Source organism: Pimephales promelas, chromosome 3 (genome assembly GCF_988280905.1).
Source record: "Pimephales promelas chromosome 3, fPimPro1.hap1.1, whole genome shotgun sequence".
Taxonomy (NCBI): Eukaryota; Metazoa; Chordata; class Actinopteri; order Cypriniformes; family Leuciscidae; genus Pimephales; species Pimephales promelas.
This window is the reverse complement of record NC_142771.1, coordinates 24841104-24866556: the sequence shown is the minus strand read 5'-3', so window position 1 is coordinate 24866556 and position 25453 is coordinate 24841104. Positions and strand designations below refer to the sequence as shown.

Here is a 25453-nt window from a genome sequence, read left to right as displayed (position 1 = left end):
AACACAAGGAGATTGTGATGGAAACTTTATTTGAACAAGTAAATAAGATGTTATGTTTGTGATCAAACATGGACCTTATTTTGTGCTCAGCTGAACACTGTCAAGAATAAATTCAAATTTAAAAAAAAAAAAATTTGATTTAAAAAAAATCAAATTTTAGTTTATTTGATCAAACTTCCATTTTGTCAGGGAACTACAAATATAGAACACAAACTTATGAGATATTGGAATTGTCGTATGAGGCTTTTAAAGTCACATTTATTACAGGGAAAGTCTGAAGTTTCCGAGTTGGGTGACCCATAAAAAAGCCAAAAGTGAGAACTGTATATGACTGTTCATTTTTATTCAATATACATAAACATCAACAGCTGTGTAGATGTATATAACATCTACAGCTGTGTATATTTACGTAAATATGATGCATTGTATGCATTTTTACAAAATACAAATAGGATGTATTTGACTGAAATTACACTCGTCAATAAGCTGACTATCTGGTGAATCAAATTGGAAGAGTAATGTTCAACAAACGGGCCGCCACATTTTATTCTAAATCCAGTGGATATTGATTAAATATCTTCAAAACATTTTGGCTTAAATAAGATTTTCCTAAGAAATAGGCAAAAATTTACCTGCAATCCAATTCTTTCCAACAACAAAACACTTGAAAACGATGAACTTGTAATTACAACATCAGAAGTGGGAAGTAGGAAATTTCCGATAGCACATGAAAGCAGCATTAGGTCCAAATAACAGGCAGCTGAGCATGTTTAGTTTGATCACTGATGATGCACATGAACAATTTGTGATTTTTTTGGTCAAAACATGGGGACATCATGACAGCATAAATATTATGTTGTTTAGAATTAATAGATGTCTTAGCTCTATAATGTTACATTTTGTTGTTAAAGTTGTGTTTTCTTCTGTGAAGTTACATCCATTTGGTGTATAGAAGTAACAATATATAACTTTTTTAGTTTGCTCAAACTTATACACTCTTTGTTAGTCTAACTTTTGTTCTACATCACTATTGTGTAGTCTTAATGCTCATATTAACTTAAAAACTTGGATCCACAAATAAAAAACATTATTTATAAAAAAAAACATGTATTTATATAAATGGTAAATGGACTGCATTTATTTAGCGCTTTCACAGACCCAATGGCCACCAAAGTGCTTTACATTTTGCCTCACATTCACTCACTCACTCATTCATTCATACACCGACGGCGGTGTCAGCCATGCAAGGCGCCATCCAGCTCGTCGAGAGCAGCTGGGGTTAGGCGTCTTGCTCATGGACACCTCGACACATTGGTCAGGTGGAACCGGGGATTCCCATTTAACCACCAACAATGGTTTGTAGACAGCCTACATGAACCACTGAGCCGCTGTCGCCCCGGCGTTATATAACTTATGTTTGATGAAGCACAGATTGATTACTTTAATTGTTAAGTTGATACAACATTAGTTTCCATGAGTTAATTAGGAAAGTCCTGAAGATAAACCGTGAGATAAAACAGAATAATATACAGTGCTTTTCCTTCCTTGGAAAAGTGAAGGGACCACAGAAACTTTAACCACAGTCATTTTTGTTACACTGTTGGAAAATTCAGAATGTTTCTGTTATAAAAAAACATTCCCTGATTAAAATAAACAAATAAATACCTAAATAAAAATAAAGAATATTTAATATGCAACTTTTAGTGATGTTTTGAGCAAACATTATGAAATCTCGTTGTGCATCCTCTTGAAAAGATTGAAATATTGATTCTGAGATGGTGTGAATCACCATTTTGAGAGATCTATAACAGATAATGCAAGTTTGTTGTGCATGAGTGGTTAAAAGAGTGAGAGACGTGTTGAATGTAATCAGAATGAGGAAATGATAGGGATAAGTACTGTGAAGTAAAACGGCAACAGAAAGAAAAGATATCACGCATGTAAAAATGCTCAAATTAACATTTTTTACTAAGATTTTCAATTAGCAAATCCTGCTTGTAAAAAAACTTACATTGAGAAATTTGCAGGACATACATCTCAGAATAGTTTAAGCAAACTTTACTTTAGGCACAAAATTCTCTGATTTTCTCACTCCTCTTAGTTTGCAATACCCTCCTCCACCCATCAAACATGCATCGTGCACATATATACACTCAAACAGACACGATTGCACTTAACAGTTGTACAGACAAGCCAGCAATAAAACCCACAGAAGTGTCAACACACCCAGCTTCCCATCAGCGCCTGGCTTCTCTTTTTCTACTTCAGCTTCAGATAATAATCCACGTCACATACTTTTTTTGCACGTTTTTTAATCTTTCAGCAACAGCGTCTCTCGTCCAGATGCTGGCAGTGATATTACATCTTCAGTGGGAGGAGAAATGAAAGAGGGCATGTAGGAGTGAGAGAGGAAGAGAAATGAACAGGATATAGGTGTACATTGCATGCGAGAGTGTGTAGATTTTCACATGTGCAGTTTGGTCTTGGTGGTTGGAGCTTGCAGTGACTTAACCCAGAGGCATGAAGGTAAGTGGCAATTGCACTTATTCATAAGGGATCAAACGGGAGACAAATTGTAACTAGTTTGTGGCTGTGGTGTTATAAGATGCTCGAGAACAGGGAGACCACATAAAAAGAACGAAAATAAATCACTACATGCAGCTTGGAGAAACATTATCAACACATGACACTCAAATCACATCTAGTAACTGTGGTATATGTGCACTGAAATAACCTGTGAACGTACCTCTATTCTGCCCGTCAAATGAAGGGCAGTTCATCTGGTAGATTTCGCTAGCAACGCCAATGTCATGGGGCTCAATTCCCAAGAAAGTCACTTTGGTGATTATTGTGATTACTAAAGGATTATGTGACACTGAAGACTGGAGTAATGATAATGAAAATTCAGCTTTGTTCACAGGAATAAATTACATTTAAAAAAAGATTAGAATAGAACAAAAGTTATTTCAATCTGATATAACAGTTTTACTATTTAACTGTTTTTTGCAGCCTTTTAGTGGACAAGATACTTATATTAAAAGCATTAAAAAAAAAAAATCCTATGAACCCCAAAATTAGAATTTTTTAAAATATATTTTATATTATTTAGATTTATTTTAGTTTAAACCCCCAAAAAGGAGTGATCATATTGTGACTAACCGTCTTTTTCTTCCGGTGTCTTTTTTACTGTGTCACATGTTTATTTCAAAGCTAGATTCGCTCGTGCTACACTGAAACGGAGACAGAGAAGAAAAAGGAAGAACAAAACTTTCCGCCCCAGATTCACGCAAGATTACTTCATCAGAACACCAAGCACACAGAGAACAAGAAAAAAACAAAACAATGAATGTCTTCTGCCAGATGCTTTCCTTTAATATATAGTCAGGTGTTGGAAGTTTCCTACAGTTTCTATCACATTCCAAAAGTGGATCTCCAAAGACATTATCAGCTCACCTGAGCAATTTTGTTTTGCACAAAGACTGAGATTGCTGACTTTTCAGGCAGTAGTGTGAGCATCATGAGGCTCATTTTTAGCAATTTATGGTTGTATCTTGCTCTTGTAGCCTGTTTCAAGTTCATTGATGCACAAGTGTCAACACAGACAGATATCACCACCACAGTAGCGAATAACAACACTGTGGAGGAACTGTTCAGATCTGAAAGCACCACTGATCATGTCAGCACTGCTGAACCACTGCTGGACACAAATACTGTCACCGAACTACAGACAAAACCAGATCTGTATCATGCAAAACCCACACTTGTTATTCATTTGAGCACAGCTGTGAACATGCCACTCAATACTGAGACTGAACAAATAACAACAGAATTTGCTTCTGATCAAACAGAGCAGACCACAGTGATCACCACTAATGTGCCTCCTAATATGGAAACAGAAATTTCAGAAGCCCCAAGCACACGTCAATATGAAACGACTGTTGGCTTTACTTCTTCTGAGTTGACCAGTCCTAAAAAACATCCTACAAATGAAATCACCACAGCAGCTGATAGTATGTCTACTGATTCAACAGAAGCCCTCAATCCCACATCCATACCATTTCAACAAACTGCAGACTGGACTGCGTTTCCGTCCAACCCCATGGAGACCAGCACAATAACCTCCACTGCAACTCTAACATCATCTTCACAGTTGTCTCAAACTACTCCTGAAGGGCACTCACTCTCGATGATTGATGAAGAATCGGTCTCCACCGAATCTACCTCTGTCACCGCCAGTGGAAATGTCGAGCAAAGTATTCTTCCCATTCAAACAAACTGGTTATTGATAATCATAGTGTGTGTGACAGTCATTTGTGTGCTATGTGTAGGCATGATTCTGTTTGTCCAACGGCGAAAGAAAAACACCTCACGGACATTTGGCCCATTGTACGTAAATGGACAAAGTAAACGTTCCAAGAAGAAAAAAGGAGCGGAGGATGATGCATGGGCGGGGCCTGTGAATCTGGAGGCGGGGGTTGAATGTGACGCTGAAGTAAAGGAGGGTCTTCTGCCTGATGATGGGAAAAAGGATGGAGATGATATGGTGCTCAGCACATTCGCCGCCCTGGACGAAGGTGACATGTCTAATTGTGGAGTGGGTGGGGAAGGAACTAAAGAGGCGAAGAAATGGGAGAAGCAGGAACCTCTGCTTTACATAGATGAGGATGACAAGGCAGGAGAAACACTGGCAGAGAACAAGACACAAAAAGGAGATGACAAAAGTGAAGAGAAGGAGTTGAACGGAGGAGAAACGTTCTGTCTCACCACAGCTGTCTAATAGACTTCTTCAACGGATCAACGTTAAAGCTACACTGTGTAACTCTTTTAGTTTATTCTTAGCTAAAAACACTTAGTTCTTTCAAAAATATATGTGCTCATTAATGTATATTTACTTCGTTCAAGGAATAAAGTATTCTCGTGAGTGTATAATATGCCATTGAAAATACATACGGGTAAGGAGTTCTAATGTCGGTCGCCATGTTGCCCCTCCATCTTGAAAGTGCATCCCAAAGAGGGACATACCCGTTAATTCAAGCTTCGCCTTTCACGTTTACGTTTGAGTTAACACTCATGGGCGAGGTCGAACTGGAAGCCATGTTAATCCTGGACTACGTTGGCCACCGTAGGAGTTAAAACGAAATCGGAATTGAGAGGAACAGAAACTAATATTCACTGGATGGTCATATAGATTTTCACCGCTAGATGGGGGTAAAAAAGACACAATGTAGCTTTAAGGATTTAATATAATTGACCGTCTTGATTACATCACGTGTATCAAACAAGGACTAAGAAATATAGATTTGTAAATATTTTTTGATTGTTCAATTTATTATGAAAAATGGCGCAATGTATAATGATCTAAAACTCTTAAAGGGGTGGGTTACTGCTTTTTTTCTTTGCATGATTGTGTTTATGGGGTGCAATATAACATGTCATCATGTTTGTTTGTTTTTTAAAGCCTTATTTTCCATAAATTTCACCTTTATTGTAAGCCGCTTTCTCTGTAATTTGAACGACCGCCGGTTGATAATGAAGCCACTCCCTCAGAAACAGACAATAGGCTCAGATTGGTTAGTTGGGCCGGTGTGTTGTAATTGGCTAAACTGCGGAAACTTCTCGCCCATTACCTTTAGGGGTGAAAGTTGCTTGTGCTCTGGTCAAATGTAAATAAATGTTGTCAATACTGCCGTATCAACTTGAGCCAGAATCAGACCAAGAAAGCAGCGATGAAGAGAATCAAGCAAAACCTTCCCAAACACAGCTCTTACAAAACGCTTCTGAATGGTAGATTTTATTATTATTATTCTACTCTATTATACTACTATTATATAAGAATTTCGATACACTGTTACTTACAAATCCTACTGCTACTTGTTATCTTTTGAGATACAGTTATCTCCTGATTAAACATTTAATATTAACTGAATAAATGACTGAGTAATACCGTTTTTTTAAAGTTGTTTTATACAGCAGCTGAAGTTTGCTGTTGCAATCACATATCATTTTTTCAGCTTTATACACGTTTGTCTTATACACAAAATAGCATCGAATTAACTGGCTTCTATAACCAAACAGCATTGGCATTAGTTTACGTTCTTGATCAAACTGAAAAATTACGCCATAAAGTATACATGGAAAATAAATTTACAAAATTTGTACACAAATAAAAATTCAGGTCCAAAATGTTTGAACGCGTTTGTCATAGACACACAAAATAGCATAACTAAGTGTCTAATAAAGCCAGCGCTGGCATTTGTTTACGTCCTTGATAAAAACTAAATCATTAGTAGTAAAACAAAGTGTTGCACAAAATGTTGTAGGCTACATTTTTTCAAAGATGAGTCGGCTGTGTATTTTGTACAACATTTGCTACTGCTTTTTATAACTTAATTAGAAGCACAAAAATTTTTAATTGGCATTTTGTTACATATAAGGACTAGGCCTACTGAAAAGACATTTAGAAGTTTATTTTAAAATGCCAAGTATTAAAAATAAAAAAGCTCTGCAAACACGTGCATTTTTGCAACACTATAAGTGTGTCTTATTGGGCAAAGTTCGACACACACACACACACACACACACACACACACTTACAGTCTTCATGTCTACTTTAACACTTGGGCCAAATACAGGAAACACGGCATGTACTTTAAGTAGACAAGTGGTCAAGTGCAAAGACTGCAAGGGTGGGCATTTGCACAGGCCCAAATATGAAATAGCTCAAAAAGAAGCCAAGCAACTATCCAATCAAAAAGGTTTCTATTGGTCAACACGGCGAAGTCACATGCCAACCTGAACCTTGCATTACCAAAACTGAACCAAAATTGCATGAGGAAATACTTCATCCTCATGTGAATTTGCAGATCACATGGATTTCTATTGAAATACAGGATTTTGACTGCAAAATAAATAAATAAATAAATAAATCAGTAAGTGAATTAAACAAACTTTAAGACTAAATAATTCCTATGTTAATTAATAATCATCCTTCATCATTTGTAACGTTCACTATAGATGCATAAAATGGTAACGCTTTAGATTACAGGCCGGAAAGTAGGCTACTACGCCTAATTAAAGCGATACATAGGCTACAACAATCACATTTGGGAGCAATTTATTTAGCAAGAACATAAACTGTGTACCTTTTTGTAATAATGGTGTACAATTCAAACGGTATAACATTTTTAAAAATTACAGGGGTACTATGGTACTATACATGCATAATGCATGTATAGGCCTAAAGTACATTTTTTTAAGTGAACAGAAAACTAAAACAATTGCAACTTTTGCGTAGCTAAATATTGGGGAAACATACTCTTGTTTCAAGTAGTGGTACTTGTTACCCTCGGATAGTTCATCCAAAAATGAAAATTAATTGAATGAAAAAGTACATTTTCAGAGTTACATTTTAGACAGGGTTAAATTTTAGCCACAAACACCACCTCTGAAGGGATAGTCCTCGGGACTTGGTACCGCATCACTAGCAAGACGCAACTTGGATTGGTGAACAAGGCCGAAGTCCACCATTCTCCAGTTCTTGAAGCTCTCTCGCAATAAAAATGCTTGCTACACACACATTAGTTTCGATACGGCCGGCCAACCACCGCAGCCAGAGTCTAGCTTTGATAGCATCGCGGGGAAAGATATGCAACGCACTGGAACTTTTGCTCATCTACTGCACAGCGCGGTATCAGTTTTGACATGTCATTGGAAAAATCCACGTGGTGTCAGGAATAATTAAGAAACAGTATCTTCTCATAGGATAAGAAAAATTAGTCTTATGAATAATTATGAGACACCGCTCGTTGAGTCATCAAAGCACTCACAATGCATAGTGGCCCCCTGTCCCAAATGGCGCACTTCATGCGGACTTTCAGTCTCGTGGACTTAGATCTACAAGTATGCCATCCCATTTAGCATTTTTAAAGGGTTAGTTCACCCAAAAATAATTTAAAATATATCAGAATCTATGTTTTTTTCTTAAATATCGAACAAGTTTTTTTGGTTGGCTATTTCTGACATAATTTTCCAGTGTGAAATACATAACATGGAGACATTGTTTTCTATCGTGTAAAAGCCCATTAACAGCAAACTTCATATTCATCTAACATACTGAATAAACTATTACAAATGACCACCAGATGGAGCTCCTGACAAGATTACCAACTTTTTTCTCTTTGTATCCTAATAGGCTATATGGAGCCTAACCCTAACCAGGTTTTTGTGAAACAAATTGCCCCTTGAGGGCAAAAAAGCTGATCTAACCAAACCATAACCTAATCCGAAAATCAAAGGAAGATGATAGGCCAACAACACTGATGCAGAAGCACATATGCCTGGTTGTAAACCTTTACATAAACGATTGGTTATAACCTTACAGTCTATGGTTGTAACATGTTGTACTGGTTGGTATCACTATTTCTTGTTATCATGTTCACCATATGTGAAAATACATTAATTACAAATGTTAGTAACAAAAAGTGTTTGAGAGTTCTACAAAGGGTTAGTAGTGTGTTTAAAAGATTACATATCTAAAGACTAAACAAAAAGACACACAGAGGACTGCAAAGCCTCAAATGTGTGTCTGCTGGCCACATATCAGGATTGTTTGGACAAAACCAAGAGAAAGAGGGAGGGAGAAAGATTCAGGAGAGGAGGGTCTTAGAAAAGAATGGATTCTCAGGAGACCAGCAGGAGGAGGAGAGAGGGAAAGAGTCAGAGGGGTGGGCTGATACATCTGGAAGTTATTTGGAACAAGAGAGGGAGGAAAATAGCTGAAAAGATAGAAAGACAAAGACAACCGGGAATTAGCAATTAAGGTTGAGGGAACAAACTAACAAGAAACAAATATTTTTATGTTGTTTGTGTTATTAACTTAAAAAAAAAGGATTTCTTTTTTGTAATGCAATGAGTAACCCAAGAGAGAAATGATACGAGTCTGACGGAATTAAACAACAAAGAAAGAAAAGCTTGTGAAGAATTTTGTGTGCCTGGAAACTGCAAGACCAATCATTTAAGTTCATCACTTCACAGAAGCCTTTTAGGTTTTTTTTTGTTGTTTTTTTTGTCGTTCACACCCTGGAGTACTGGAGGAATCACATCTGTGATGTGGATAATATCGGTCAATGAATAAATAAAGCAGGATCTCATGAACTTCATCAATACGTAAGAACAAAAAGACAATATAGGAAGCTTTGGATTCAGGACACAGTGAAAGCTCAACTCTTTTCCTGGACACCTTTCAATTGCCCGTCAGTCACTTTTTTCTGTCTCCACCTAAATAAAGGTAAAGCTACTATATTGGGTTGATGTTTAATGTAAATTTTGGAATATTAAATATATAGATTTGGCTACTGTTTACAATCCACTGAAGCAGATAGAGAAAACAATGTTGTTGACAGTGATTTTGAGCAAACCTTGATTTACTGAGATAGACTGACAAGATAGATGAAAATTTGTGTTTTCCATTTATGTCAAAAAAGAAAAAAAAAATATTTTATGGACTGGCAGAATTGATTAAAAAAAGAGTTGTATATAAAAAGAAAAAAGTGGAGGTACACTTCAAGCACACTTTTGTCAGCATTTATAATCACAAGAAACTATTTAGGTTTCATATGATCTCATATTTAAAGAACTCTTTAATTCCAGCATACATATGGTGCCAATTTCCAGAACCATTACTGACATACCACTGAAATCAGATCATAAATCCATGTGCTGCCTGACTTTGAGGGGGCTTATATGTTTACATTTTGTCCCGTAATATGCTCTGTGGTCACATTTTGAGCACATTCAAAATTACCACCGACATGATAATGTTGATTTCTGCTCATGGAACATGAAGTGGCGCACATATAAGTCCACAATATTCTTTGAGATTAAAGTATAAGAAAGGCCCTACATGAGTAGGTATGTTTTAGTCATGGAACATAATGGCTTTTTCTAGTTAATGCCATCAGCAGTAACACAAGGGTGGTTTCTTCCTGCCTGGAAACAGCACTTCCTCTCCATGATATGTTCAGGAGAGTGTGAAAGTTTGCACACGTTAAAAGCACACACAATACGTTTATATATATATATATATATATATATATATATATCAATCATCATTTTTTGATTCTATTCCTGTCTTTCTTGCAGAATGTCTGCGTCACGAGGTTGCCTCTGCTGTGTGAAGTACCTCATGTTTATCTTCAACCTCATCTTTTGGGTTAGTTCTGTTTTAGGGTTCTGCAGATTATCAGTTTGGAAAATGGAGGATCTATTTTCAGTTAACATCACCATATTCACCAACTTATCAGAAACAACTGTTACGTGTCCCAGTAGTGGCGTTCCTGTGAATGTTGTGGATCGAATATGAATCATTCACTCAGCGAATCGTTGAGTGAATGATGTCACTTTTGCTTGTAACGTTGTAACAGAAAAACAGTCATGGAACGCTGCTCAGTCAATCATAAAACTGAAGGCTGGAGTATACACTGTAAAAATATGTGGAATATGTGTATTGTTCTTCTTTAATGATTGTACAGAACATTGAAACATACACTATAGTGTATGTTTCAATGTTCTGTACAATCATTAAAAAAGAAGGCTTTTTTTAAACGTTTGAGTGGTGATACGAGAAGTGTATTCCATTTGTTCAATAAATATTCACAAAATATTTAAGAATATATATGCAAGTATGTTCAATACTAGCCTATTGTGTTTATACAGGCCATGCAGGCCTACACTTGTTCCTATGACCTACCTTAAACTGATGCAAAGTTATTTTTCTTTACCTGCTTGTTTGTGCAGTTGGGAGGATGTGGTTTATTTGGTGTCGGGGTGTGGCTCACCTTCACACAGTCTGAGTTTTCATCTCTACCGCTGTCCTTCCCTTCACTTTCCGCGGCCAACCTGCTGCTTGTTGCTGGGGGCGTCACCATGGTGACAGGATTTCTCGGATGCCTTGGTGCTCTAAAAGAGCAGAAGTGTCTATTGATGACGGTAAGGTACCTGGATCCTTACTGACATCTGTAAAACAAGTGCGGAAACTGTCCTCATCTGATGCTGAAGACTGGAATAATAGCTGCTGAAAATTTAGCATTTCCATCGTTTACATATTTCGACCAGATGTTATTGATTGCTCTCAGGATGTGAAGAGTTTTTCAACCAACAAAATGTGTTTATATATGAAGAGTTCAGATGCAAAAGCCTCTAAGTGCCATTTGAAATTTTCTTCTAGGATGATCATTTTTGTCAAGCTTGTATATTTAAGTTCAGTAATTTCACTTAAATTGCAATGAGGATTACCTATTAATTGTCATTTAAGTGAAATTACTGAACTTGAATATATAAGCTTGATTAAAAATGACCATTTTAGAAGAAAATTTCAAATGGCACTTAGAGGCTTTTGCATCTGAACTCTTCATATATATTTTTGCCCACTCTAGCTCTAATTACATTTTAAAATAGAAAACAGTTATTTAAAATGTAATAATATTTTAATAGTTTCTGCTGTATGTCCTTGACGTCATTTTTGCCACCCATGATGCCAGTATAAAAGATAATTTATTCCAGAACATTTAAAATTAAAATGTTTGAACGGCAGTATATTAATTTAATAATGTACATAATTAAATTATTTTAATTTCCTGTAAAAAAAATAAGTTCAAGTATCATCCTCTCTAATATTTCTCCTTATAGGTAAAAAAATTAGTGTCTATAGCAGTATAGTTCAAATAATTTGGACTTGTATTTGATGAGAAATATTTTAGTTCATATTGAAATCTAAGAATTTGATTGATTTTGGCAAATTTGAGACCAGAATGATACTTTTCAGGTTAAATATCTGAGAAGCAGAGGAAGGCATATCACTTTTGCCTACGAGAAGTAAATGCGTTAATACAAATATTTAATTGGTGAGTTTTATCCCTATGGGAATATTGTTGTCATTCATGTACTCTAATAGCTTTTTCTTGTTCTTTCAGTTTTTTGTGATCCTCTTGTTTCTAGTCCTGACAGAAATGGCACTGATTTTGGTTTTGAGTGTGTATCATGAAGAGGTAAGAGACTAACGTCTGAGCCTTGCAAATATTTCAGCCTTTCCTTTCAGGAAAACACTTTGCCTTCTACTTCCTGTTTATCCGCTTGTCTCGGTTTTCATCCATTTAGTTGGACAAAAAGGCTAAGGATGACCTAAGAGAAGGAATGAATGACTATGAAAGAAATAAAGGGCTGCAAAATTCCTGGAACAAAATGCAGACGATTGTGAGTTGGGTTTATAACGGTCACAAATATGAAGAATAAGATTTTTCAATGTATATCATGGATTCTGTCTCTTTCAGTTCAAGTGCTGTGGCGTGAGCAACCACACCGACTGGCACAATAAAACATCAGAAGGCAAAGTTCCTTTCTCTTGCTGCAGGGATAAATCTGTAGAATGCCATCATTGGGAAGAGGTCAGAACATTTCTGGGGTCATGGAGTCAGTACCACACGTCCCTCAATCCTGCCAGCGGTTGATAATTGCAACCATAAGCGTATTATAAAATGAAATCTGGCACAAACCCTACATAAATCTGATATGTTAAGGTGTTAGTTCATCCAAAAAATTAAAATGATCCCATAATTTACTCACCCTCAAGCCATCCTAGGTGTTGCATAATATGACTTTCTTATTTCAGCCAAACACAATCAAAGTTATAGGCTATTAAAAATATTCTGGCTCTTCAAAGCTGTATAATGGGAGTGAGTAGCACCGGAGATTTTGAAGCCCAAAAAAGCGCATCCATAAATAATAAAAGTAATCCAAACCACGGCTCCAGGGGGTTAATAAAGGCCATCTGAAGCGAAACGATGCATTTTTGTAAGAAATCAGCATATTATGGTTATTATTTCTGAAGGATCATTTGACACTGAAGACTGGGGTAATGATGTTGAAAATTCAGCTTTGTCATCACAGGAATAAATTACATTGTAAAATGTACACATTAAAAAAAAATCACTATTTTTTAATTTTATTTTAAATTGTAATCAGAACTTACAATTTACAGTTACAAACAAAATATCTTCAAAATGATCATATTTTAAGTCGTATTATGCTATTAATGACATATTACAGTAAACAATTTTTAGTTTTCTCAAATTTCTTACAAATATATTTAAAATTTGAAAAATAATAGAAATTTTTGCTTTTACTGTATTTATGATCCGATAATTGCAGATTTGGTGAGCATAAGACTGTCTTTCCAAATCATAAAGGCCCGGTTTCACAGACAGGTCTTAGATTAAGCCAGGATTAGGTCTTAGTTCAATTAGGGCCTTTAAGTGACTTTAATAACTTATTATATATAATAATAACTTATTATATATAACCCATTACTGGTTTGAATCTTGAGACAAAACAACGGCACTGACATATTTTAAGATATATTAGAGCAAGTTGCTTTCAGTTAAAGCAGCTCAAACATGCATTTTAGTCTGAGACTGACTTGTCTGTGAAACCAAGAGTGAAAGAAGTTACTAACCCCAAACATCTGAATGGTATGGAGTACAATTACAATTTCATGTCCGTTTGTTTATGTATTTGGTAACTATGTATTAAAAAAGATGTAGTTCCAGCCAGTCATTATCTCAAATCAAACCGAGACCCTGATTACGGTCACGGCTTACTTTGGGATGATGACCAGCTGATAAAACTGTTTTTTGAATGTGTTTTAGCCGTGTTATGAGAAGGCCAAGGACTGGCTTCTGGCTAACATCACCTCAGTGCTTGGGTTCGGAGTTTGTATTGGAATTGTTCAGGTACTTTTAAACTTGTGTATCTGGTATAGTTTGATTAATATATGAATTTAAGCACCGGTATAATGCGACTGCATTTTTCTCCCTCCAGATTCTTGCTTTGGTGTTCTCCATGCTGATGTACTGCCAAATCCTACGAGCAGAAAAATACATGGACTGACCCATCCTTCGCTCTATTCTGAATATGTAATGAATGTTTAAACAGATTTGCCTATTAGAGATACTCGACGTGATATGCATGTGCACATAGATTATAGTACTGCACTTATAGTACAGCTCAGACGAATCTCAGATAAATTAATTTACCAGATAAAAGGCTAAATAATTCAATTGTACTTAGAAAAATAAGATTAAATGAATATAAAGTAAAGCTATACAGTAGGTGAAAAATGTAAATCCTAGAATTATTGCACTCTTTGTTAAATACCGTTATAACTGCTTGCGATGAACATGCAATCAATGTAAATTTCCTATAAATGGAAATTAAATGTTTAAGAGTTGATGATTTGTTATACTAAACCAATGGTCTGTACTATATTATCGTCGGTTAAAGTCATTACAAATAAAAAAGAATGCAGTACAAAAGAAGAAGATTGGCATCATGTATTTTAGTATAAAATGTCACATAAAAAACATCCAAAATACAAAAGAATAATAAATACATCAGCAGAGAAAATTTCTAATCAAGTAGTGTCAATTCCCCAGTCTTCTTCTTTGCCTCACAGAGGTCATGCTACATGATTTGAGAACTTTCATGAGTTCATTATGAAAAGGTCTGAGGTCAATCACACTCCAGGACCTCATCCAAATATGCAATTTTATCCTGTGGAAGAAGACACAAAAAGAGAGGATTACTTGACACAATTGTGCCCCCTTCTGGAAGAAAAAAGCAGATGAACATCCCAAAGAGAGACTGAGGAAAAGTTAGATAGCAAAAACTGCTCACCCATCCTCCGTGGCTCCTCACCCATGGTGCAAAGCTTTCCATGTAGCGTTCAGCATAGCCTGTGAGACGCTGAACACCAGTAGCTGTGACGACTCGACGAGACACGTCCATGGTGATGGCGAGACGCCGCAGCGTAGGGCTGACCGGTGCGGGAACAGGAGGTTCTTCACTCTGACCGGCGTACGTGTCAAGGAGTTTGGCAAAAGAAGCGTAGGAGATGCGGGAGAGGGTGGACCGCAGGAAGGGGTTGGTGTTTATCTACAACAAAATATGAAACTCAAAATATGACTATAAATAGTCAAAAACTCAAAATTTATGACTTCTATTAAAACTTTACGATAAAGAACCAAGAGCTGCTTTAAGAGCAAAGTTTACTCTATATCCTAGAGAGATATAAAAATGATTAGAAAGAAAGGTGAACTCAGATCAGGGAATATACCTTGCTGTTAATGGTATCCCCCTCTGAAGTCAATATCTGAACTAGCTGCTGAACCACAGCTTCTTTGTCATTTACTGCAAACAAAAAGAAGAAGTGTAACCTAATCTCCAAACAAAAACAAGTGAAAAGACCTCAGTCAGACCATCAGTCCACTATAACAATAAGCTATTGTTCAAGCACTGTATTGTTAAATCACATCCCTTTCCATAACTAAATCAAACAGCAAGATGTGACGTAACATTACTGGTCTGCTCTTGCTTTGATATTCCACTGAAAATGTACTTCACACATATTAAATTCATCAGGTCATAAACAAGTTTTGCATCAGTTTATGCTTTTATATGTACCTTTGGGTGGACTTGGCTCAGGTTTAACAGGGGATTTCTTTTTTACACTGTGTTTCTGTGCAATTCTGTCCAAAGTTTCTGCCACATCATCATAAAACTCAGGAGGACGGGCTGAGGAAAAAAAAAATTACATAATATCATGAGCAGAGTTCATATCGTACTAAAGTTTGGTGTCAGTACGAAATTAATAATTTTATTCAGCAAGAATGCATTTAAATTGATCAAAAGTGATAGTAAAGTGATGATGAGGATGATTTCTGAATGATGTGTGATTTCTGAAAGATCATGAGACGCTGAAGACTAGAGTAATAATGGTGAAAATTCAGCTTTGCATCACAGAAATAAATTACATTTTAAAGGGGCTCTAAGCGATGTCACGCATTTTTTAGGCCAAACCATTTTTTGACACAGAGCAAACATCTCCTCACTATCTGCTAGCTGGCTGTCCCCTGAACACACTGTAAAAAAAAAAAAAACACGGTCTCTGTAGACAGTCCAGGCTCCACCAACGGCAACAAAAACAAACTGCCCAACCCGCTCCACGAAACAAAACAAACAGTGATCCAGCCAATAACCAACTAGAATGATTTGGGTGGTTAGTGCTGTGCGCATACACATGAAGGGGGTGTGGAGGAGAGAGAAGCATGAAGAGGGAAGTTAGAATTATAACTCTTTAAGTTTGATATGGCCGACACACGAACAACGAGACGAAGTTCCGATGAACAGATTGCAAAAATGCAAAGAAGAGGGAAAAGGATAAGGGATGCGCGAAGTCCCGAATTTACATTAGAAAAGCCTTTTAAAAGTGGCGAGATCTCCTGCGGCAGAAGGGCTTCCAATCCGACATTCAGATAATGTTAGTTTACGCTCACTGGGAAATGCAAAGCTAACATTTTTTTGCTATTATTGCGTCCTTATGGGCGCTAAAGTTACAACATCGGGTGGCAAAACGTTTTATTGTGTTTTTCTGGTAATGTTACTCTTTTTCTACATTATATGAAAGCATTTATCTAACTTGGCCATTACAACTTGAATGAAGTATCAGTAAAACTACAGGAGAGGGGACAGGATGAGGTCTAGCTAGACTCCGTTTTGTTTGACAATACTTCGAACGTCAACAAGAAGTGACGTCACCCGACATCGCTTAGAGCACCTTTAAGATATAGACGAATCCGACGAGCGTTCTGTGTAGGCTGCCATCTTGTGGCGACGCCATTACTGAGCTGTTACACAGGCATATCGACATATGCACCGCTATGTAAACAAACCTCGGTGATAACGCGAACTCACCCTCGATGACAGCTACAGCCAGGCAGAATGACTTGTTGGTTTGATCTGTGACTGCAGTGGCCTCCAGTCACAGATGAAGGTACAAACGATCTTACAGATTAACGTTATTTATGAAAATAGCTTGGCAAGCTAGCTAGGCTAACGTTTGCTAACGAGGAAACTATAAAAAGATCTGTCCATTTGGCAACAATAAATAAATAAATGAATGAAATCAAATAAACAAATTCATGTTTTTCATTTGTGTCCATTATTTATCTCATTTTCACATTGCAACAGGCAAGGGTAAGGTAACGTTACAGCTAGAAAGTATACATAATATCGACCAATTAGTGTTTTTAAACCATGGAAAGAGGTCAATATAACAGCGGGAGAACAATTATGTCACATAACGTTACATTTAGCTCAGGAAAGCCATTTAATGACCATAGCATGTTAATTTAATAGAAAAAATAGCAAGAGAGGAGATTTTGCTGATTACTATATCACATATTTATTATATTTTTTTTACTTATGTCATTAAATAATTGTTATTATACGCGAATGTCCACGTCTTGTACTCGCCCAGGAAATCACCAGACAGGGGCAGTCGACCCGGGGTATTCACAGTGTTTTCTCTTCAAAATTGAAATTTTACTGCCACCATTGAAACAATTTATAACGGAAACTGTTTACCCACTCGACATTATACAAGGGATAACGTTGTAACGTTAGTGACAGTCGTAAATCGCGGGCTGTTTATTCCAGTGGACGCAAGTTGCAACTAAAACAATAGGAGGCAATGGCGCAACGCTGCCCAGCAACAGCTCAGTAATGGCGCCCCGCTTACTTCCGGTAGTTTCGCCGGATTCGTCTATATTAAAATGGAAAACAATTCTAATGACATTTCACAATATTACATTTTAACTATTTAAAAACAAATGCAGTCTTGTTGAGCATAAGAAGCTTCTTTCAAAATTTAAAAAAATAAAAAAATAAATCTAACCGCCCAAATGTAGTGTATTTATAGGCATAAAACAAATCAAGAACACATTCCTGACAGTGCCTCCTGTGTCTCAACTTCTATATCCATAAAACAGGCTGTATATCTTGTACGTCTGAAACTTACATGGTGAAGCAGGATAATCCTCAGGTTGTAGAACATCTGAAGCATCTCTTAAAGATAGCGTGGCCGGGCGCCGAGGACGAGGCTCTTCTTTTTTAAAAGACACTTTTTTGAGAATCTCAGATAATTTAAGCTTTTTCTTCTTTTTCTTCCCTGATTTTCTGTCACCTTCCTCGTCAGACGCAGATGATGGAGAGACTATCTCTTCCTAAAAGAAAATCATCTCATTTACAAGTTCTGAATAGAAATATGAAATCCCATATTGTTAAGAAAGAAGAAACTAAAAATAAGTACATTTTGGCTCCTTGAAGGATCAGGAAATTCTTAAAACTGAAACCAAAAAAGCTTTTAATTAGCTTTGCACTCCATGGGCCAGATAAAACAAGAGCAGTTTTTAGTCTATACAGATATAAATCGTGTTTGCCTGTTTCACACCGCAAGCACAGGCAAAGCATTTATTTTGGTGCCCATATTAACAGGTAACACACTACCAACACAAGCACAAGCAGAAGTGTTGAGAAAAAAGTAGGAGCCTATTTTTGCCATACTGAAAACAGCAGAAATTATTTTGAAATTGTAAAGCTTTTGATTATTATAATGATTTGCAGTGTAGATTTTTTTTGAAGAAACATTAAATAACAGGGCAGATTGCACACATATTGTTTGACAAAAAAGAAGTAATGTTTAATTTTTTTATAAACCTCTGTTTTCCTGGGTAAACTTTGTGTTCTACTCGCCGACGGCTTGTCGGACTTGCCCAGCTGAGTCTGCTTCTCCAGGCTGTTGTTTGGAGTTGGGTCAGCGCTACTGACTTTCCTAGAATGGCGGATTGTGGATGAACGGGCTCTCAATCTTCGTTTTATGAAATTTTTTATTCCATGTTTCTTCTCCTCTGCGGCACTGATCTCCTCATCCAAAGAGTCCCATCCATTCGCATCTTTCCTTATCTTATCTTTTTTATAGGCACTAAGAAAAGGAAGCGAGAGAAAGATTTTTTCATTTCCAAAATATTAAAGAACATTTTCTTTTATGTCTATTACATCAACATTTCCCTGGACCCCTGAATAAATTATGTTAGTAGAAAAGATTATTTTTTTTTTAAATAATCAAATGAAAAACAGATGAAAAGAATGATTAGATTGATTAAATAACTAACACTATAACATACAGTATTTCCGGCAAATCTTCCTTAATTTACAACACAAGTCTTTTTTTAAGTTACAGAGATAGATAACCTATATGATTCTAGGCGGACTTTGTTAAAACAATTTTCAAGTGCTAGTCAGAAGTCAGAAGTGCTAGTCTACAAAAGTCTGACATGAAGTTGTTTTACTTCACATCATGACAGTGTTTAATTATGTATGTGTTTGAATTATTTGTGTCACCTGAATTTGTTTGGGTCATTGTATTCTCCTCCAATCCTTCCAGGCCTCTCACCAGGAGCAATCGAGAGCGAGTGACGCAGGAAAGACTTCAGCACCATCCGCGTCTCCGCTTTAATCTCCAGAAGAGAGATGGACTGAGAAGGGGATGCAGGCCTAACCACCACGTCTGCCATCGCTGAGACAGAGAGGGAACAAGAAACTCTTTAAAACATGAAAACAGTTTCAGACTACGCAATACAAACCACCACAGCAGAATTCCAATGAACTGCTGATGAAATTTCCACAAGTTATACTAATCCAGAGCCTCAAATCTCTATTGAGACTAATTAAATGATTATTGGAGGATTAATTGGAGGTCAGTGTACACTTTGTATGTTTGGTCTTCTCTTCAGTGAAGAAAATGTGCATTAAAATACAACCAATAATCAATTGTATCTAAAGAGGAGTAGTACAATACCTTAATTAATAGTGGAAGGAAATGAAAGTATAATATACAAAGACACAAAAACACAAGTAAGAGCTGGAAGTTCCAGTCCGTTTACCTCAGTCATTTTATCTACGTCATGTATAGCCTTTCACAAACATCTCAAACATGATGACAAGCTCAGCACTTTGACAGAAACAAAGAAATACATTCATTTTCTAATAATATTGAACACTTGGATTATTTTACAGTTTTTAATGTGTGTGTATAGGCTAATATAGTGCACTGCCCACCAAGTAGGGTTTTCAATAATACCAGCATGAACCTGTAGCATTTTGATTGTAAAAGCATTCAAGTAACTTGAAATGATCAATGAATTGAAGATCAGATATAACAACTTTTTTGGCCGCATAATAAATGTGATACATGTTACAGACCGATGTGACCGCTATGATGCCTGATAACTGGACTTAACTTGCCCCATGGTTTCTTTTATGACATATGTTACATATAAAATATAATATATTAGAGTTCAAGTGAACAAAAAAAATAGGGAAAATAAAAATAATATTAGGCTATTATTTGGCATGAAAGCCTAAAATAAAAAAAACTGTTTGTGTAGCCTAAAGCATATTTTTATTCCTATAATGTCTCACATTCCCTAAGTGCATTTCATTAAAACCTACTTTACAGGTTTTTAATTACGACTCATCAGACCTTAATTACACTGGTAAATTAATCAGGTAAAATTTTACTGGAGGTATAATGTTATTGTTATTTCTTATGCAGGCCAAGGCAGTTTTACAACTCAAAACACTTGACATATTTACATGTTTTGGTTCATCTTCCTCTTCTCATCCCACTTGTATGAGCCTAGACCCTGTTCATTTTTATGACACTATAACTAACTAATATATAAAACTACTATGCTAATTTGGACTTTGTGTTTAAAATAATTATGATTTTTTTTTTACTGTATTTAGATATTCCCATAACTATGCAGCTCAGAGGTGATCTAAGGCCAGATAGTTTACACTTACCCAATAACAAATCAATTCTAAGCAGCTTCCAACTAATTGCAAGTGTGGATTTCACAGCAGAAGCGAGAAAACACCCTCACCCAGCTTCTGCTATTGTGGCATGTTTACTACTTGCATTCACAATCCAGTTAAAAGGAGGAATTTTCTGCATTGCAAAAGCTGATTGATGACATTTTTGGCTTGAATGGTATTTGATGAATTTATGAAAAAAATGAAGCACGTTTCCATAAATGCTAGTAAGTGATGAACCTAAAAATCAATGTATTTTTATTCTATGCTTGCCTTTCTCAAACACAAAAGTTGAAACATTTGAAGGTTTATCATTATCATAGGGTGACTGTGGCTCCCTGCTTTAGTTTTTACAACACAGCACATGTAGGGCCGCAACCCTTATGTTACCAGTCACATGTGTGTGTGTGTGTGTGTGTGTGTTCGTACAAAAACATCATTGTGTAATTGGGAAAATATCAAGTTAATTCAACCTAAATATATTTTGATTAAAATTAGCAAAGAGATAAGGCCTGGTTTCACAGACATGGTTTAGATTAAGCCAGGAAGTAGTTAAATTGGGAGATTTAGGTCGCGTGAATGAAGGTGCCTTATTACTGGTGTGTGCATCTTGAGACCAAAAAATGGCACTGACATATTTTAAGTCAGTGCAAGTTGCTTTTAGTAAAGACGTCTCAAAAAGTTTTAGTCCGGGACAAACTTAAGCGTAGTCTTTGAAACCAAGGGAAAGCTGAATTTTAAGCTTCTTTACGTTCATTCTGCCACAACAGATTCGAGATTTCGTGATAAGGCTACTTCGTGATCATCCCAAAAAAACCGAATTCGAGTACATAGTCACAGTTGAAAGTGGACATCGGTCAGTCTTTGATGAAAGCATCACCAGCAAGTAGGCTACCTGTACAAAAGTTCAAGCTCACAAGTAACTTGCTAGTTAATTCATACCTGGCAAATATGTCACCACCTCGATGTCCAAATCAGCAGAGTCAAGACGCGTAAACACAGAAAGCAACACAACGCACTGACAAGGTCAATATTATAACGCGGATACTAAAAACAAAAACAAACAAACAAAAAAAAAAACCACAGAAACATTAACGCGCGACTCAGCAGCGAACTGTGCTAAACTTCAGACGAGGAGTCAGTTGTGACCTGGTTGTTGAGACTAATGTTATTGGAGAGTTCAGAGGTAAGTTAGGTCAGACCTCAAACTGAATCAAATCAGGTCTGAGGGTGATTCATAATCATATCGATGTTTTAGATACCACTCCACTGTCGAAACCAAGTTTCAGCTTACCGGTTTCACTACCGCGTCAACAAGTCCGACCTGCGGAATGACCGTCTTACGTGGTGCGCACTGCGCATGTCACTGGACGAGTCAAATGGGACGGGTGAATTTTTTCCATTGGAGAAGGTTTAATCTTCCAGTATCGTATGCTCAATTGGTATATTAATGAACTTTTTAGTTTATTAAAGATACATTATGTGACCTACCATAAACACGACAAATTATTTTACTCTTTAATTCACACAAAAATGAAAATGTTTATCGCTTCTCATCCTCAAAGTTCCTTGTCTTGTATGAGTTTCTTTCTTCTGTTGTACTCTCTATGGTTAAACACGAAATAAGATATTTAACGAATGTTGGTAATCAAACAGTTGACGGTCGGGAAAAGGCCTATAAAAGTTAACGGCTACTGTTATCTATAGACTAATAAAATATCCTCTTTCGTGTTCAAACCGAAGAAAGAATCTCATATAGGTTTGAAACAACCTGGGTGAGTATAAGATGGCAACATTTTTATTTTTGTGGGAATTAATCCCTTTAAGTTTTGATGTTACTTTGTCATTTGAATGTTTATTTACCTGCACATCTGTCTTGCATGGTGGTGTTAAAAACAAATTTCTACTTTATGATAAAGAAAAACAAATGCAAAATCACAATAAGTGAAAATTTTGAAATGAAATTACATGAAACAACTGAAAAACGAAATCACTCAGGTGTGTATTTTACCAAACAGGGTTTATTTTCAGGGGGGAAAAAACACATTTATGAGCCATTCAGAAAAGAGAGTTATCTGATGCCTGGTAGTATACTAATGTTGGTACGGATGACAGGGAAGTTGGGGAGCATTTGTCCTCCCTCGGCCCCCCCCAAACCCCGTCCAGCGTCATCTGTAAATCAGACACTGGTACAAGGATTGGGAGAGACAGAGATGGACCATCAGACAGAGGAATAGAGGCATAGTAACTAACATACGATGAAGTCAAACATTAGCTACATAAGTTACAGTACATAAGTTACAGTAATTTGGATAAGGATTAAAAGAAAAGGTCAGTGAGGAAATCCAGGGTGGTAAAAACTCAAATATGCAGTGAAATAAAGCTGAAACTTGAATCACAGTTATTAAATAAGAGTGAAAAGCAGCAAGAGGAAATTCAGAGTTAATGAAAGATCAAGGAACTAGTCCACACTGAAAGTCCACACAGTTTCAAAAGCTCGCAATGATGTTCATCATAACGCAATGCCACATATAGGCTATGGAGAATATCAGTGCAGAAATTAAAATGAGATCTGTATTTACCATAAAAAAGCCTCTCTGCACAGGAACATCCTTTGTCATCCAAAGTTGACAACCTCTCAAGCCTTTTCTTTGTAAAATCATATCTGTCCGTGCAACTATCTTTTTCTTCTCCGAAGCTTCATCTGCTCTCAGATGTCTTACCTCAGAGTTATTTCCTCTTTAGCAGAGATGATATGCTCTTGAGTCTGCACCCTCCTTCACTTGCTCTCTTCATCTTGTCTGTCTTTATTTAGCTGTGCACTCTCTTCTTCCTGCCTACCCTCTGACCTGTCCTGACTGCTTCTCCCTCTCTTCGCTCTGCACTCCCTCTATCTATCCCTCGCTCGGCCACCATATCAGCCCCAAATCACTGTTCTCCTGACTGTGAGCCAATAGGGAGCAACACAGCTGGGTGAGGCACTTCCTCTGTGACAGGAAATCAGCAAAGAACTCTCAGAGAGACACACACACGCACACACACAGAGAGAGAGAGAGATAGAGAGAGAGTTTGGTGGACTCTAAATGTGGTTGTAGAGTTGAAAATGGCTACCCCTATCGTGTATATTGTTAAATTTCTAATTGTGTATTTTCTGCAATAGATGATTAGACCCCCAATGACTTAACCTGTGTGCCATCTAACTTCCTGTACTTTTATTAGTTAGGCCAACCTGCCATCTGCACAATATTTTAGTCATTTTGAATTTAAAAAGAGCATCTGTAATAATGTAATATTAAGTGAGTTTTTCTGAATCCAGAATATTCCTTTACCAAGATCAGTTGGCAGCGTTCATAGCATATGCGGTTGAATACCATTCAAACTAATTTCGGCCCTTGAATTCTTTCAAAAATAATAATAAAGAGAAGAAAAATCATATTGGTATTTAACATGCAAAAATAGAGGTTACGGTGAGAGTGAATGGGGCCAAGTTCTGGAGGATTTAAAACTTATGAGCTGTAAATCTGTTTAATTCATAATTTTTTACAATTATTTGAGGGTTTTAGGGATTACATGGGGCAGGGTTGTGAAATCGGATAACTTGACTTGGAAATAGTTTGTAAGCCGATTTTCACAGCAAAATTATGTTAACATGCATATTTTTTAGAGTCAGTATTTTAACATTTACAGATTTTCCCCATTCGCTTCCATTGTAAGTGCCTCACCGTAACCCATATTGTAGCTTTTTTAAAGATAAGCAGGAACAAGTCAAAATGTGGTAATTAACATTATGCCACAAACATTGCCGTTTGAGATGAACTTGTACTGAATAACCTGGAATATTGTTTTAGACATGTATCAGAGTTTGTATCTGTCACATTCAGCTGTTCCAGGAAGTTAGCCTGAGAAACAGAGGATGTGTTTATTCACTTGAGAACCACAGTCCAAGACAGGCAGAGGGCAAGAGATGAACAGATAGAGGGAGGGGTAGAGATGGAGCGATGATTTTGAGGGAGGAGACCCCATGTTCGCACAAACTAGATAAAACATGCTCTGATTGGAGACTGGAGGCCTTGTGGGAATAGAAGAGACGTGACTATTACAGTGACCTTTGCTCAAACAGAGAATTTTGCGTGCTTTTGCCCTCTCAGTCTCCACAGCTCGTTAACATCGGCCTTAATTAAACTAATCAAGTGTAGTGCGCCGGAAATTTGGAGGATACATCTCAGATATGGCCAGAGTCAGACCTCTAAGTGTATCCGTTCCAGTTTCCTTGCGAGAGTGCCAAAGGAAATTCAAGGACAAACGGCAAACTGATTTTTAAAAGATTTTAATTTGAATCTATATCTTTTGGTTAAATATATAGCCAAGTGGCCATATTTTCTATAAATATGTTCTGGTATGTGAGATAAAAACATATATCTTATTACATCAAAAGTTATTCATAACTCCTGTACTGTCTGCATCTGAGTCCCTGTGAGAATAACTTTGTCAGAACATTATTTTCAATGGGTGTGGTAACGTGAGTAACAAAAACAGGAAATCCACCAGCACACAGGCAGGAAATGCTACTGTTCGTTGACAGTAATAAGTAAACACAACCCAAACGGCTGCAAGTGAACCAATTCACCATTACTCTAGAGAAAAATATAAAGATGAGGGGAGACAGACATGCATAAAGTCATAGAAGAAT

At 36.7% G+C, this 25453-nt stretch overlaps 3 protein-coding genes across 7 annotated transcripts; 2 read left to right on the top strand and 1 right to left on the bottom strand.

Annotated features, from left to right (window-relative positions):
• Positions 1–2240: 2240 nt before the first annotated feature.
• Positions 2241–4850, top strand: LOC120489773 (uncharacterized). 2 transcript variants are annotated; one of them, XM_039686872.2, is made up of 2 exons: positions 2241–2526; positions 3215–4850. In XM_039686872.2, exon 2 carries the CDS (start codon positions 3518–3520, stop codon positions 4775–4777), a length of 1260 nt encoding a protein of 419 aa, XP_039542806.2. In that variant the 5' UTR covers positions 2241–2526; positions 3215–3517; the 3' UTR covers positions 4778–4850. The 2 variants fall into 2 exon arrangements, with proteins under 2 accessions (XP_039542806.2, XP_039542805.2); XM_039686871.2 differs by having other exon boundaries at positions 3211–4850.
• Positions 4851–8731: 3881 nt separating this feature from the next.
• tspan4b (tetraspanin 4b) lies at positions 8732–14082 on the top strand. Its single transcript, XM_039686887.2, has 8 exons — positions 8732–9286; positions 10141–10210; positions 10795–10986; positions 11970–12044; positions 12154–12249; positions 12327–12440; positions 13701–13784; positions 13873–14082. Exons 2-8 carry the CDS (start codon positions 10142–10144, stop codon positions 13939–13941), a joined length of 699 nt encoding a protein of 232 aa, XP_039542821.2. The 5' UTR covers positions 8732–9286; position 10141; the 3' UTR covers positions 13942–14082.
• A 287-nt stretch (positions 14083–14369) lies between these two features.
• Positions 14370–23645, bottom strand: bcl2l12 (BCL2 like 12). Of its 4 annotated transcripts, none has more exons than XM_089128573.1 (8): positions 23487–23645; positions 19291–19465; positions 18607–18871; positions 17909–18113; positions 15514–15624; positions 15167–15240; positions 14728–14985; positions 14370–14604 (listed from the first exon to the last, which is right to left on the bottom strand). In XM_089128573.1, the coding sequence occupies exons 2-8, from the start codon at positions 19461–19463 to the stop codon at positions 14563–14565; spliced, it is 1128 nt and encodes a 375-aa protein (XP_088984699.1). In that variant the 5' UTR covers positions 19464–19465; positions 23487–23645; the 3' UTR covers positions 14370–14562. The 4 variants fall into 4 exon arrangements, with proteins under 4 accessions (XP_088984699.1, XP_039542808.1, XP_088984698.1 ...); XM_039686874.2 differs by lacking the exon at positions 23487–23645 and adding an exon at positions 23346–23475; XM_089128572.1 differs by lacking the exon at positions 23487–23645 and adding an exon at positions 22058–22172.
• Between the last annotated feature and the right edge of the window lie 1808 nt (positions 23646–25453).